Genomic DNA, 15,168 nt, shown 5'->3' with positions numbered 1-15,168 from the left:
ACGATTCAGTTAACAAACTACGGGTCAAGTCTGTTCAGGTCATCTGTTCATAAACTAAATGTGGTACCCCAATTAATTTATACTAAAGTTTATGTGCAAGAAATAGGTCATGGTGCTACTGTGCCTAGGTGGTTCATGGTCGTACTGTACATGGTACCCAATAGATTTGAAACCACAGCCAAAATGAGTACAGTATTGCATGTTAACGTAATTGCTAGGTAGAAATCAAAGGTCACTTCAGGCAGAGAAACTCGTAAGCCTCTGTGGCCCGACAAATGTTAACCAAGATTCTGAACTGAATGTTAAGTACCTCATCTACTGATATGGCCTCCTTTACATCGACGAGACCAAGTGTAAACTAGCTGACGGTTTAGCAGACACTTGCGCTCAGTCTGCCAAGGCCCCTGTTGGATCGCAGTCTCTAACCATCTTAATTTCGTTCCCAAATTGAACTTTCTGTCCTGGGTTTCCACTATTCCCAGAGTGAAGCCACACATAAACTGGAGGAAGTGCTCCTTGTATTCCACTTGGGCAGCTCACAACCCAATGATTTGAACATTGAATTCTTCAGTTTTAAGTAACTAACCAATAATCCCCCAATCTACACCTTATTTTTACCCCTCTCCTTGTGCCACCTCTCGTTTTCTCACAGCGTTTTGTCTTTTCATCTCTAGCCTTTGTCCATCCAAGTGTCAATATCTGACAATCCCCTCACCCATGTATGTCTTGCCTGGTTTTGTCCTACCCGCATCTCTCATCCACCTTTCTCCCACCCTCCCGAGGGGAGGACGGTGTCCGTTATTGCCGATTGTGAATGATGAATTATTATTGTACAAGTAGTAGAAACAAACAACTGCAGATGATGGTTGATAACAAAAGGACACAAAGTCCTGAAGTAACTTTGTGGGTCAGGCAGCATTTCTGGAGAACATTGATGGGTAACGTTTCGGCTAAAGTGAAGGTTTGGGTCGGAGGTGGCAACAGCAACAGGCATGGCCTGGAAGCAGCCAGGGAGGTGGTATACACGTGAGGGAAGACAGTCTGCGGTAGGTCCGGCTACTATAACTGACTTCGGTTATAAAGAGAGGATGATGGAGTGACTGCAGGTCAGGCAGGATCTCAAGAGAAAAAGAACAGGTGACATTTCGGGTCAGAACCCTTCTTTAGACGGGGGGGGTAAGAGAACAAATTGGGGCAGGCAACCTCAGGAAGGGTGGGGAAGAAATGATAACTGGAGGGATACAAGGATGCAACCAGTGGAACTGGTTGATTTAACCGGGAGGAGGGGGGAATCACTTGAAATTAGAGAAATCAACCCTCAAAGCGCTGGCTTATAAGCTGCCCACGTTGTATGCATTATAAAGGTAGACACAGAATGCTGGAGTAACTCAGCGGGTCAGGCAGCATCTCAGGAGAGAAGGAATGGGTGACGTTTTGGGTCGAGACCTTTCTTCAGTCTGAAGGACCCATTCCTTCTCTCCAGAGATGCTGCCTGACCCGCTGAGTTACTCCAGCATTTTGTGTCTACCTTCGGTTTAAACCAGCATCTGCAGTTATTTTCCTATGCATTACAAAGGGGTCTGATAAAAGGAGAGTTTACTAGTTTCAGGCGGAGAGTTGTGACACCCAGAGAGTTGTGAATTTGTGGAATTCTCTGCCACAGAAGGCAGTGGAGGCCAATTTGCTGGATGAATTTGAAAGAGTTAGATAGAGCTCCAGGGGCCAGTGGAATCAAGGGATATGGGGAGAAGGCAGGTACAGTTTACTGAGTGTGGATGATCAGCCATGATCACAATGAATGGCGGTGCTGGCTCGAAGGGCCAAATGGCCTCCTCCTACACCTATTTTCTATGTTTCAATGACAAGGGGAGTGTGTGTGGTTGAATCTCAGCAAATGTGAACCAAAGTGCTGGAGTAACACAGCGGGTCAGGCAGCATTTGTGGAGAGAAGGGTTGAGTGAAGTTTCGGGTCGGGACCCTGGTTCAGTGTGAAATGTCACCCATTGCTTCTCTCCGGCGCTGCCCGACCCGCTGAGTTACTCGGGCATTTTGTGAACCAGCATCATTCTGCAGTCCCACGCGCAGTGATCAACCGGAACCCGAACCAAGCTGTCAGTCACCGCCGCGGAGCCCCTCCTCTCCCCTCGGACACGTCACATCCGGGCGCGGCACCAACTGCCGGAGAGTCTGCACGCGGCCGCCAACCGTGGGTGGTGGGAGATCCACGTCCATCCGCAGCGGCCTCGCGGCATGGCCGTTATCCCAGCGTGGCCGCCGCACCGGGGACCCAGCCCCGCTACCCCAGCGTGGCCGCCGCACCGGGGACCCAGCCCCGCTACCTCAGCGTGGCCGCCGCACCGGGGACCCAGCCCCGCTACCTCAGCGTGGCCGCCGCCGCCGCACCGGGGACCCAGCACCGCTACCCCAGCGTGGCCGCCGCTGCACCTACCGGGTACTCCTATACTTTATTGATTACTGCAGGTTTTGTATGGGGAGGCCAGAGAATGAGGTTAGGAGGGACGGATGGATCAGCCATGTTGAATGGCGGAGTAGACTTGAATGGCCTAATTCTACTTCTTTGCCTTATCACCGCCGCAACACCTGGTACCGGGGCTCCGGGCCCGCGGCACGGCCACCGCCACCACCCCGTTGACCTCGCCTTCCGGGGGGTGGGGTGTCGCCGCTGCTGCGGGCCAACGCAACTCGCGGCCTGCTGAGGACGGCGCCGCGCTGCGCCACCGCTCTCCCGGGCCGACGGCCCCGGGTGGGGGAGATGGTGCTGAGCAGTGACATGGCCGGCACCGCGGCGGGTGGAGTGGGGGTTGGGGAGAGCGGGCGGGTCGGGACGGGACACTCCAGTCTCCGCCGGCGCAGCGCGGTGGTCCCTGACCCTGGGGAGCGTGGGTGGCGGTGAGCAATGACCAGGCCGTGAAGGAGGTGAGCAGGCGGCGCCGCCACATGGCGTGGTTGGAGACCGACAGCAGGGCTGCCTATGCGGCGTGGCGGCACCTGGTGGGGAGGGGGAGGGGTGGTGCGGGCCCGGAGCATGTCGCCGTTTGCGGCTGGAGGAGGGCAGACGGTGCAGTCTGGCCCCACGTGTGATGATGCTCCGCTGTGCCCTGGGTTCCCAGCCACTGTTTCAATTAATTCTGGCGCTGCAAACGACATGATCACCATTCAAGTGACTCAAAATAACCATTACCAAAGAGGTCGGCTTCTCTGGCAGCACCGGTGGTGAAATGTTTAGGCGACCTTTCAATTTAAATTTTCAATTCCAACCCTGAAACAACGCCACAGCCACATCTGCTTTCTTGGGACTTGCCTGCGCCTCCATCTTCTGCCTCGTGGTTTCAGCTCCCCCTCTCCGAAACAACACCTATTCATTCACTCCACCGGTGCTGTTGCCTGACTCGCTCTTTTGCAACAACACAATGTGCTTTGACCAAGATTCCTGTATTTGGAGACTCTTGTTTCTCCGAATGTCTGACTTCCCGACCAGGTCTCTGCCAATCTTTTTAGCCAGAGGGGAAAAGAGACAGTGCTGCCCTCCTTGCCAGTAAATCTCCAGATTGCGTGAAGATAGTTGAAGTATGGGACAGTTTGGAAAATTGTATACAGGTGTGTGTTGTCAATATAGTTGGAAAAGCAAAAAATAAGTTTTCAATGGAAATGTATCTTACAGAATAACAGTACAAAATTCAGACAACTTAATGATTAAAAATTCTCACGACACCTTGAGTTATCCTTTTTACTAAGGAGAAGACTACATGTCCTGCAATTATGAGGGTTGTCTGTCGTCATTAACCAATGTTGTATACTGCAATAATGCTAAATATATATATGTTTTATTTCCTCGTGTAGGAAGATGGAAATAAACTAGCCATCCTGTATTTGTCTGCCTCAGTTGACACCAACTGCCGGAGAGTCTGCACGCGGCCGCCAACCGTGGGTGGTGGGAGATCCACGTCCATCCGCAGCGGCCTCGCGGCATGGCCTGCACTTGTTACCTGCAGCTGGGACCAGCCTCAAAGGTAGCAACACAATATTTTAGATAACCAATTGGATATCCATTCAGTCATGACGAAACAGGAAAACATTTGTGATGGGTTAATTGTGTTTTCTTTTATTTCCACAGTAATCCTGCGATGCAAACCAAATTGTTACCTTATAAGAACAATCTAGATTACCATGCAGCTATCTATTGTACTGTTAAAGGTGAGGTATGCGTCCCACATCTTAAATGTGAATATTTTGCACTACTATCCAGGGACGTGAATTTTCCGCGGATTTTCGCGTTTTTAAACTCCATTTTCCGCGCTTTTTGCATGGTTTCCACGTTTTTCACTTTGCCAAATAAACGGAGAAATCGGATCGAAAAAAGAAGGGGGGAAAAACAATGTATTGACTTATAATGAACACCAGTTTCCGCTAGGGGTTCCGCGAGAAATCCCTCCCGCGTGCCCTAGCAGTCCCCCCAGAAATGTGGCACCTATGCTGGGCGCAAGGCAGCCAATCTCGACCTCATCGGTACTTCCATGTCCAATTTATCAATTCGGCCACTAGGGGTAGCAAGGGGTTCCGCGAGAAATCCCCCGCGCCGTGGAAGTCTTCACGAAAATGTGGCACTTAGGCTGGGCATGGCAGCCAGTCTCGACCTCGTCGTTCCATGGCTGATCAGTGGGTTGAATTTGCAACCTGCGGCCGGGGCTCTGGAACTCCAGCCCAGCTGGAGCCAGCAACTCTATCCCCATAGCCGACGTCCTTGGCCTGCTGGATAAACCAGCAAAGCTCTGGAACCAAGAGTGCCAGAAAATCAGTGGTGGAACTGTAATGAGTAAATATTAAATTTACTCATGCAAGATTATATAACTAAATTAATTAAGACAGGGATAAAATATAAAACAGCAGAAAAGCCAATTACCACCTTTTTGGACTGATGATCAATTAATAGACAATAGGTGCAGGATTGGGCCATTCGGCCCCTCGAACCAGCACCACCATTCAATGTGATCATGGCTGATCATTCTCAATCAGTACCCCATTCCTGCCTTCTCCCCATCTATCCTTAAGAGCTCTATCTAGCTCTCTTGAAATCATTCAGAGAACTGGCCTCCACTACCTTCTGAGGCAGAGAATTCCACCGCTTCACAACTTCTCATCTCTGTTCTAAATGGCCTACCCCATATTCTTAAACTGTGGCCCCTGGTTCTGAACTCCCACAACATTGGGAAGGGCTCTGATCTTTTCCTCTTTTTCTTTTTACCTCACTCATATGCTTGACTGTCATAATCTATTTTTGTTTATTTTAATCCCCAGTGGGACTATCTGGCGTTTTAGCCTTGCCTAGTCATAAGATAATGAGTGATAGGAGTAAATCAGGCCATTCGGCCCATCACGCCTACTCCGCCATTCAATCATGGCTGATCTATCCGTCCTAACCCCATTTTCCTGCCTTCTCCCCATAATCTCTGACGCCTGTACTAATCAAACCGGTCCTGTTGGAAATTCTACTTTAGGCTTCTAATAAAATTAATAAGATGATGAAAGTACATGTCTGGTGATTAGAACTTTTACCACTGCTGTTCACATCATGATTTTCTATGATTATATTGTAAAACTGAGGACATGTTTTCAAGGAGAACAAATAATTAGTTCTCTGTTTAAGATGGTCATGGGCTTTCAATGTTGGCTTTGATGTGTTGCAGAGCATGATTGGTGATTGGATTGATCCCAAACTGGTTTGAGCCAAGTCACTTATAAAGGTACGTGCTCTAACTGCCCTTGCCGTTTCATCAGGAATTGGCTGACTTCTGTGTTTTGATTTGGCCAATATTTGAAATAACTACTCTACTGTTGGCTGTGATGAGTCTCGTATGCCTTTCTGAGATCATATCTGCTGAAACATCAGAGGCTGTTACTGAGCTAACTTTGTGTAACTTTAAATAATTTGATATTTTTAAGGCAATTATTGTGGAAGTCTGATGTTTGGTGGCCTTCATACTTTCATAAAATATAAGATGACAAAGGGCATAGAAATGGGGAGGTGGAATTGGGCAAAGTGGTGAAGACAGTGTACAACAATATTGGTGAAAGAATGCGTTTTGATCTGTCATGGTTGATCTAGACCATATGTGTATTTAACATTTAATGTGAAGCAGGGGATATTAATGTAGAACAAAGGAACAACTGGTGCTGGTTTACAAAAAAGGAAATAATATACTGGAGGAGCTCAATAGACCGGATAGAATCTCTGGAGAACGTGGATAGGTGACATTTTGAATTGGGACCCTTCGGACCTTCAGATCGGGGTTTGAAGAATGGTTGTGACAAACCTCGTCTGTCCATGTTCTTCGGAGATGCTGCCTGGCCCATTTGAATTACTCTTGCAATCTGTCTCTTTTCAGGGGATATTGATCACTGGATAATAATTTGCTTTCTATATTGGCATGCATTTAAGCAAACATTACCGCCAGTATTTGTATCCACTGGCATACTACTCTGGTCATAAATATGTGGTGTGGTTGTTATTTTTATTGCAGGCATTTGATTTGTATGTCTTTAAATTTGGCAGGTGGAGGAAGGCAAAATCTAGTGGACAAGATACATTAAGATGATACCAACACCACCGCCAAGGTTGAGCCACTATGGTCACTGTTCTGATCTGGTCTGTTAATCAGGTAATTGAGTCCACTTATTGTATCTTTATTGTGCAACACTCAATTGAGTGATGGAAATGTTCAGTACTGCCCCATTGATTATAATATATCACTAACTACCCAGCTGACCCTGTAAGGCACTTATTTTAAGAGAAGAGCAAAGTTACTTGGCTGCTGTGTGGAGGGGGGGGGAGAGACCGCCGGCGCAGCATGGCAGCATCTGGAGGGGGGCGGGAGTGTTGAGCAGTTACATGTCCGCCGTGTGGTAGTGGATTGTTCCACGTGGGAGAGGAGGGGGTGCCACGTGGACGCACGTGTATTGAGGGGGGGAGTAGAGAAGGTGCTCGGCTGTCCCCATGTGGTCAGCAAAAGATGCTCCTCGGGTTCCCAACCTCTGTTTCAATTAATGCAAATGTTCACATGTCTGGCTCTGTAAGCGGTGTGACCACCATTCAAGTGCCTCAGACCAAGCACCGAAGACCTCAGCGACTGACAGCATCTGTGGAGGAAATGGTTAGGTGACCTTTCAATTTGAAGAAGGATTCCAGCCCGGCAACATCACCTGTCCATTCACTCCACAGATGCTGCCTGACCCGCTCTTTTACTGCAGAATTTTGTGTTTTGCCCAAGATTCCATATCTGCAGTCTCTTGTGTCTTCTAAAGTCTGTCTTTCTTGAACAGGTCGTCCCTGCCAATCTGTTAGCCAGAGGACAAAAGATACAGTTCTGCACTCCTTGCCAATAATCTCCAAATTCTATGAAGATGGTTGAACTGTGGAGCAGTTTTGAAACTTGCATTCGGGTGTGTATTGCCATTTGTTTGTAATATCAAATTTTCAAGTTGTCAGTGGAAATGTATCTTAACGGAATATCTATTCACTGGAGGTGACAGAAAACAGACTTTTGAACAAAATTCAATAACCCGATGATTAAAAATTCTCACGGATCTTTTGAGTTATCCTTTTTACTAAGGAGAAGACTACATGTCCTGCAATTCTGAGGGTTGTCAGTTTTCATTAATGGAACAATACCCTATGTTGTGTACTGCAATAATGCTAAATACATTTGTTTTATTTCCTCTTGTAGGAAGATGGAAATAGAATGGCCTATCTGTGTTTGCTCCTTGAAAGGCAATCCACTTGTTGCCTGTAGCTGGGACCAGCCTCAAAGGTAGCAATACAATATTTTGGATAACTAGTTAGATATCCATTCAGTCATGATGAATTAATAACTTAAAAGGAAAATGCTTGTGATGGGTTAATTGTGTTTTTTAATTTCTACAGCAGTTCTGAGATAGAAACCAAAGTTGTTACCTTTTACGAACAATCTAGATTTATTTGCAGCTATCTAGTGTACTGTTAGATGAGGTGCATGTCCCATGCCTTTAATGAGAATGTTTTGGACTACTATCCTAATCTAGTTATTTATTTTAGTCCCCAGTAGGACTGCCTTTGGCATTTTTGCTTCGTTTAGTCCTGTTGGAAATTCTACTTTTGGCTTCAGTGTTGAAAATGAAATTATTGAGATGATGAAAGTACATGTCCGATGATTAGAACTTTTACCACTGCTGTTCACATCATGATTTTCTGTGATTATGTTGTAAAACTGAGGACATGTTTTCAAGGAGAACAAATAATTAGTTCTCTGTTTAAGATGATTATGAACTTTCAATGTTGGCTTTGATGTGTTGCAGACAGTGATTGGATTGATCCCGAACTGTTTTGAGTCAAGTCACTTATAAAGGTATGTGCTCTTACTGCCCTTGCCATTTCATCAGGAATTGGCTGACGTGTTTGATTTGGCCAATATTTGAAATAACTACTCGACTTGGCTGTGATGAGTCTCGCATGCCTTTCTGAGATCATATCTGCGGAAGAATCAGAGGCTGTTACTGAGCTAACCATGTATCTCTCAATTATACACCAAGATGAATTAACTTAAAATAATTTGATGTTTTTACGCAATTATCATGGAAGCCATGTTTAGTCTTAATATTTTCTTAAAATGTAAGGTGACATGGGGAGGTGGAACTGGGCGAAGTGGTGAAGACAGTATATAACTTTAATAAGCAATATTGGAGAACGAATGCTTTTTGATCTATCATCAAATAAAATTAAAATAAAAATGCATTATGGTTGATCTGGACTATGTGTATTTAACATTTATGATAAAGCAGGGGATATAGAACCAAGGAACAACGGGTGCTGGTTTACAAGAAGGGATGCAACGTGCTGGAGTAGCTCAATGGGTTGGACAGAATCTCTGGAGAACATGGATAGGTGACATTTCAGACTGGGGTTGATCTGCCCAGCTGATCCTGTATGGGGAATGTATGTATCCTGTATGGGGAAATCCTGTATGCATCTATTGAAATGAGGGTACGGTCCAGAGTATTTTGTTTTGGAGGTTGTAGTATAGTGCAGTTTAACTGAACTTTTACATCGTTCTATAATTGGCACTTATTTTAAGAGAAGAACAATTTATATTTGCCTATAATCTGGTGAGCCTTGATTCACGATAGTCATGTGATAATTTGTTCCTTTATTCTTTTAACAATTTCTAAATTGTTTTTGCCATTTCATGGTTCATTGTTGATTCTTATTTTCTTACCTTCACAGACCTCGTTGGCAGCGTGTGATCAAAATCTAATTTGTATCTACCCAGGCTGGACCATCTGAAATCACTGTATCTGTTCTGAGAGAATTGTCAATTAACTGATGGAGTTATGTATGGTTTTGTTGAGAGACCATAAATAAAACGTAGATGCTTAGGTAAACTGTTTGGAATTTGTTGTTTAAATTGGTTGGTTGGTTTAGAACTGGAATCCCATCCCAGGTTCTTATTGAGTGTCAATCGTTTCTTGTTGGTCAAGTTGGTAAAAAAAAAATTGGGGTGGAAAAATCTGAATTCTGCCATTCATTTTGCAGCAGTATATCCCTCTGCCTGCTTCTGTACTTTGGCCCTTCTGTACATTGGCGCTTTCTCATGACTTAACATCCCTTTGGTCTTACTATATTACGTACAATTTTATTTATTTTAACTGTTGAGCAATCCACTTAAAAATCTAACCGGCTGCCTCCTGCGTAGCTTTACGTTCACATTTTGTTAGTCCTGCTGTGTAGTGTTCAGTTGTTGGTGACTTGTGTCATTTGATTCTATGTACATTGCCACTTCACGTTTTTAAATTGTTGATGGACCCAACGGAAATGTTTGCCCATCACCAATCTGTCTGTGGCAGTCACCTGACTATGCCAGCATTGGTAGAAAAGATAAAGTCCCATTTTCACAGCAAGCGCGGCCTTTACTGTGCACAACATGCTAATAAATGGGATAGTGCAGACCTCCCAACCCGTCCGAATTTGGCCGAAAGTTTCCGCTTATTTCATTTCCGCCATTCCGACTTCGCCTCACATTTTTCCGCAAATCACATGCCTCGCTGCTTGCCCTGGCTTTGCCTCATAGCGTGAGGCCCGTTGATGTTGAGAGGGGGTGGGGTGGGGGGGGACATGGACCGTTGCGGTTTGCTGTTGAAGACCACTGGAGCAAGTATGTCTTCAATGAAATTAGGTATGTGCAGTTTTAAATGAAACTTCATAACTTAGTCATACATTTTATGACCATTTTATTCAATACCAAGAGAATTGGGATGTGTAAGGAAAAAGCAAAATAGAAAAAACAAAACAAAACAATTTTCTCTTGTGTTGTAAAAAGTATTTCTGTTCAATAACCTTTCTATAAATAGCAGAATATACTCATGATAGGCCTGACATTGTACATGTAGTCCAAGAACTATAGACTGTTGGAAATAATAGTCGTTTTTCACATATGAATGTAGCGCTATGCGCATTTGGCGTGCATATTTTTTTGCTGAAAAGTTGCATTACGCACCATATTATGAATTTTGATGTGAAATTTGGATATCAAAATTATGAATTTGTAAAATTAAATGATAGTGTACAGTTATGTGGAAATTAAAACAGGACATCTATGATATACTATGGACCATCCGTATCTGGCAAAAAAACAAACTGGAGGAATTCAGGTAAGGCAGCATCTATGGAGTGTCAACCTGAAAATGTTTCTGTTCATTTTCCTCCACAGATGCTGCCTTATGTACTGAATTCCTCCGGCAGTTTGAATTTTGCTCCATATTTTAGCATCTGCAGTCTTGTGTCACCATTTTACTGCAGCAGAATTGTGCACCACTACATTCTATAATCTCAGGACCTGGACTATCCCTCCATTTGTGTTCATCTTTGAAAGTGATACTTTCTTATCTTCATGGATACAATTCGGTTTTGAAGCCTGCAATATATAAAATGGCACTGCAAACTCGCATACTACATAGTGCAGCCAAATGTGCAATAATACATTTAATTCAGAAGATTGACCACAATTTTACTTCAGCATGTGGTGAGGAACTGTCCACAGGATTTATATTTACAGAAGCACCATTCTTGCCTCCAACTAGTCTGGATTAGCCCTGAAGTCTGTGGTAATGTTTATACTCCATTTGTTGCTGGAGGTCTAGTCTACAGATAACCCAGAATGCCTACCATTCCAAACGCCTGTGTTAATGCTCAAAACCTCTCGAGAATAATAAATAGTGTAATTCATGACACAAGAGTGCAAAGTTACCATTTTACACAGACTTTCAGCAAACAGACAAGATTAGGATCAAACAAACAAAAGTGTGGGGGAAGGGGGGTGGTGGTAAAACAAATAGTTACACATCTATAAAATTCTAAAATAAGGCATGCTCAGAGAAAACTGGCAATCCATAAGAAGCTACAGACAGGATTAATCCTCTACATTTAATCCTCTGAGTGACTGTCAGAATGAATTTTGTCCAAAATAATCTGCAGTTGATCAGAGTTAGAAACAATACTAAGGATTAATGCAGTGTAAGACCATTGGAGTACTGAGGCCATACTCAGCGAGTTCGGTGATTTGACTGAGCATGCACTGGTCGTAGGGCGCAAGGGCTAAGCATTCTCGCCGGCTGATCTGCATTTCATCCGTATTTTCCAGTTTTGCTTCGTAGAGGGAAGAAAATACTGCTTTAAAAATATTAATTAGGTGTATTTATGGTTAATTTATACTCTGGTAGACACAAAATGCTGGAGTAACTTGTGCAGCATCTCTGGAGAGCAGGAATGGCTGACAGGAAGGGTCTTGACCTGAAACGTCAGGCATTCCTTCTCGGTGTAAACCAGCGTCTACAGTTCCCTGCATGTTAAAAAAATCCCCACGCTTGGTGCTTCATTGTGGGTTATAGAACTCCCTCCCACCCCAAGCAATGTAATTTGTGCCACCATTTAGAGGAGACACGAGTGCTGCACAAACTCACCCTCATTCCACACAAACCTCGCTCCTTCACCCCTACGTCACTCCCGGGGATGGTGGTGCCAGCAGAGACTGGCTCCCTGTAGCTGGTTGTCTGGGTCTTGCTCCCTCGATCACACCCCCACTGCGGTTTTCCGATTACAACACCTGTAACCTGACGGAGTGGTACCCGACAGGCTCAATCCTCCCAGCCAGCGCTGCCGTTAGAGTGGTCTGTCAGCCATTCCTTCTCTCCAGAGATGCTGCCTGTCCCGGTAGGTTACTCCAGCATTTTGTGTCTACCGGAGTACAAATTAACTATAAATACACCTAATTAATATTTTTAAAGCAGTATTTTCTTACCTCTACGAAACAAAACTGGAAAATACGGATGAAATGCAGACCCGTATACACAGCAGATCAGCCAGCGAGAATGCTTAACCTTTGCGACCTATGACCGACGCATGCTCAGTCGAAATACCGAACTGCACAGTGTTTTGAAGGCCACCTACTCTTTGTCTTCCATCCAAAGCCATGTACCCTTCATCCCTACCGTTCATCCAGTTTATTCAGGGAACCATCCTCCATAAATTTCTTCCTTCAATGCTATGCCCAGTCAGCCACATCTTGCCCTCCTCAAGGGATCGTTCCCATGGTGACTCCACTTTACTCTTCCAATAGCCATTCCCCTTCCCAAAGCTACTTCCCATGCAACATGAGGACCTGCCCTTTTATCTTTATCCTTCTCACAAACCAGAGATCCAAACACTCTTTTCAGGTGAAGCAGACTTTCAGCAACCTGAAAGATGGATGTTAGCTTGGCACATCTCAGCTGTGTCCACAAGATTCTAGGCTTCCAGCTGTTGGCCTTTAAATTGCCATCGCACCTCCATTCCAAACTCTGTTTTTGACCAATTTACACTACGCCAACAGAGCCCACTTAAAATTGACATATAGCATCTCTTGCAACTAGGCACATTGGAAACTCAGGGCTCAACCAAAGTCTGTAGTCTCTTTTTTGCTCTGGTTTATTTTCACCCACGTGTTTAGACCGTAATGGTGTATCCTTATTGTTTTTGATGTGTTTATGCTTTATTCTTAACTGTTAACTATGTTTGTGTTGCACAGTTGTGAGCGGAGCACCAAGGCACATTCCTTGTATATGCATACTTGGCCAATAAACTTGGTCATTCATTCAATACAGGCCTGGCAGAGCATCACCAGAGAAGACACCCAGCAACTTGTGATGTCCATGAATCGCAGACTTCAAGTAGTCATTGCATTCAAAGGATATGCAACAAAATACTAAACGTGACTACTTTCATTTACATGACGTTGCTGTGTCCCAAACATTATGATGTCCTGAAATGGGGGGACTATGTATAAACATTGCTGTAATTTCTACATGGTGAAACCAAAATGCATAAAAATAGCCTTTATTAAAATCTGACAATGTACACTTTAACCACATGTGATTTTTTTCTATTACAAATCTCAAATTGTGGAGTACAGAGGCAAATAAATAAATGATGGGTTTTTATCCCAAACTTTATGGAGTGCACTGTATGTACCAAGATACAGTGAAAAGATTTGTTTTGCATGTTATCAGATCAGATAATACTATATATAAATACAATTAAATCGCACTCAAATAAAACAGATAGAGGAAGATAGTGCAGAATATAGTTCTCAGCATGAAATAGTAGTGTATCAGTTCCATAGCCAAAGTCTGCAATGGGGATAGAGATGAATCAGTTAGTACCCTCGCTTTTGGAAGGACTGTTCAGGTGCTTGAGAAGAGGTGGGGAAAAGCTGTTTGACCTGAGTCTGGTGGTGAAACTTTAAAGCTTCTCTATTTTCTGCCCAACGGGGGCAGGGAGAAGAAGGAATTATCAAGGTGGGACAAGTCTTTGAATATGTTGGCTGCTTTTCTGAGGCAATGTGGTGTAGATATAGTCTTCACTGTCTACTGTACCACCAATGTTGGTAATATCCACAGACTAACCATGCCATTTACATTCTCATCCAAATAAACAGCAAACAAAAGAGGATCCAACATCAATTTCTATGGCACTCCACTGTTCTCAGGCCTCCAATCTGTAAAGTTACTCTCCACTATCACCCTCTGACTCCTACCACTAAGCCAAATTTGTATTCAATTTTACTGGCTCACCCTGGATCCCATGTGATCTAAATTTCCAGACAAGCCTAATGTGTGGGAACTTGCCAAAGACTTTGCATACAACATATACCACCTTATGCTTTTGGTCACCTCTTTAAAAAAACTCCATCAAATTCGTGAGACAAAATTTATCACACACAAAGCCATATTGTCTATCTCCAGCCAGTACTGGCCTTTCCAAATGCAAATAAATCCTGTCTCTCAGAATACCTTCCAGTAACATTCCCACCACTGATGTAGGGACTCACCTGTAGTTCCCAGTGTTTTCCTTGCAACATTTCTTAAATAAAGGCACAACATTATCCTCTCTATGGTCTTCCGGTACTTCACCCATGGCTAATGATGATACAAATATCTTTGTCAGCTCCCCAGCAATTTCTTCCCTGGCTTCTCATGACCTTGGTCAGGCCCTAGGGATTTACTTACTTTTGTTCTTTCAAAGACCACTAGCTCCTCCTATTTTGTAACATGGATGTTTCAAGACATTACTGTTCTCTTCCTCCAATTCACTCGCTCCATGACCTTCTCCACAGTAAATACAGATGAGAAACATTCATTTAAGACCTTGCCCATCACCTATAGTTCCACTCAGATAACCACGATGATCCTTAAGGGGCCTTATTCTTTCGCTGGTTAAGCTTTTGTTCGTAAAAAAGATTATAGAATTTTTACCATTCTGCTTTATCTTATCTGCCAAAGCTACCTCATGTCCTCTTTTTGCTCTCTTTATTTTCGCTCTTAAATGTATTCGTGAATCTCTTATACTCCTCAAGTGATTTGCATGGTCCCATATGCCTATACCTGACATATGCCTCCTCCTCTCTAGCCAGAGCCTCAATATCCCTCATCAACCAGGATTTCGGTCAGTCATGCTCTTCACTCCAACAGGAACATGCAGGCCTTAAACTCTCTATGTCTAACTTGAAGCTCCCACTTAACAGACATCCTTTTCCTTTTAAAAAAACTCTCCCAGCCAACCATTGTAAATTCCTGCCAAATACCAGC

At 44.1% G+C, this 15,168-nt stretch overlaps 1 protein-coding gene across 1 annotated transcript; it reads left to right on the top strand.

The window, feature by feature from the left end:
* Window positions 1–150: 150 nt before the first annotated feature.
* LOC144592111 (uncharacterized) lies at window positions 151–9,740 on the top strand. The gene is made up of 10 exons (XM_078396516.1): window positions 151–218; window positions 2,086–2,452; window positions 3,862–4,031; window positions 4,136–4,215; window positions 5,706–5,762; window positions 6,572–6,677; window positions 7,339–7,458; window positions 7,743–7,826; window positions 8,350–8,399; window positions 9,275–9,740. The coding sequence occupies exons 1-5, from the start codon at window positions 151–153 to the stop codon at window positions 5,717–5,719; spliced, it is 699 nt and encodes a 232-aa protein (XP_078252642.1). The 3' UTR covers window positions 5,720–5,762; window positions 6,572–6,677; window positions 7,339–7,458; window positions 7,743–7,826; window positions 8,350–8,399; window positions 9,275–9,740.
* The last annotated feature ends 5,428 nt before the right edge of the window (window positions 9,741–15,168 follow it).

Source organism: Rhinoraja longicauda, chromosome 1 (assembly GCF_053455715.1).
Source record: "Rhinoraja longicauda isolate Sanriku21f chromosome 1, sRhiLon1.1, whole genome shotgun sequence".
Taxonomy (NCBI): Eukaryota; Metazoa; Chordata; class Chondrichthyes; order Rajiformes; family Arhynchobatidae; genus Rhinoraja; species Rhinoraja longicauda.
Note: the sequence above shows the minus strand (reverse complement) of the source record. Positions and strands in the feature narration are given on the sequence as shown.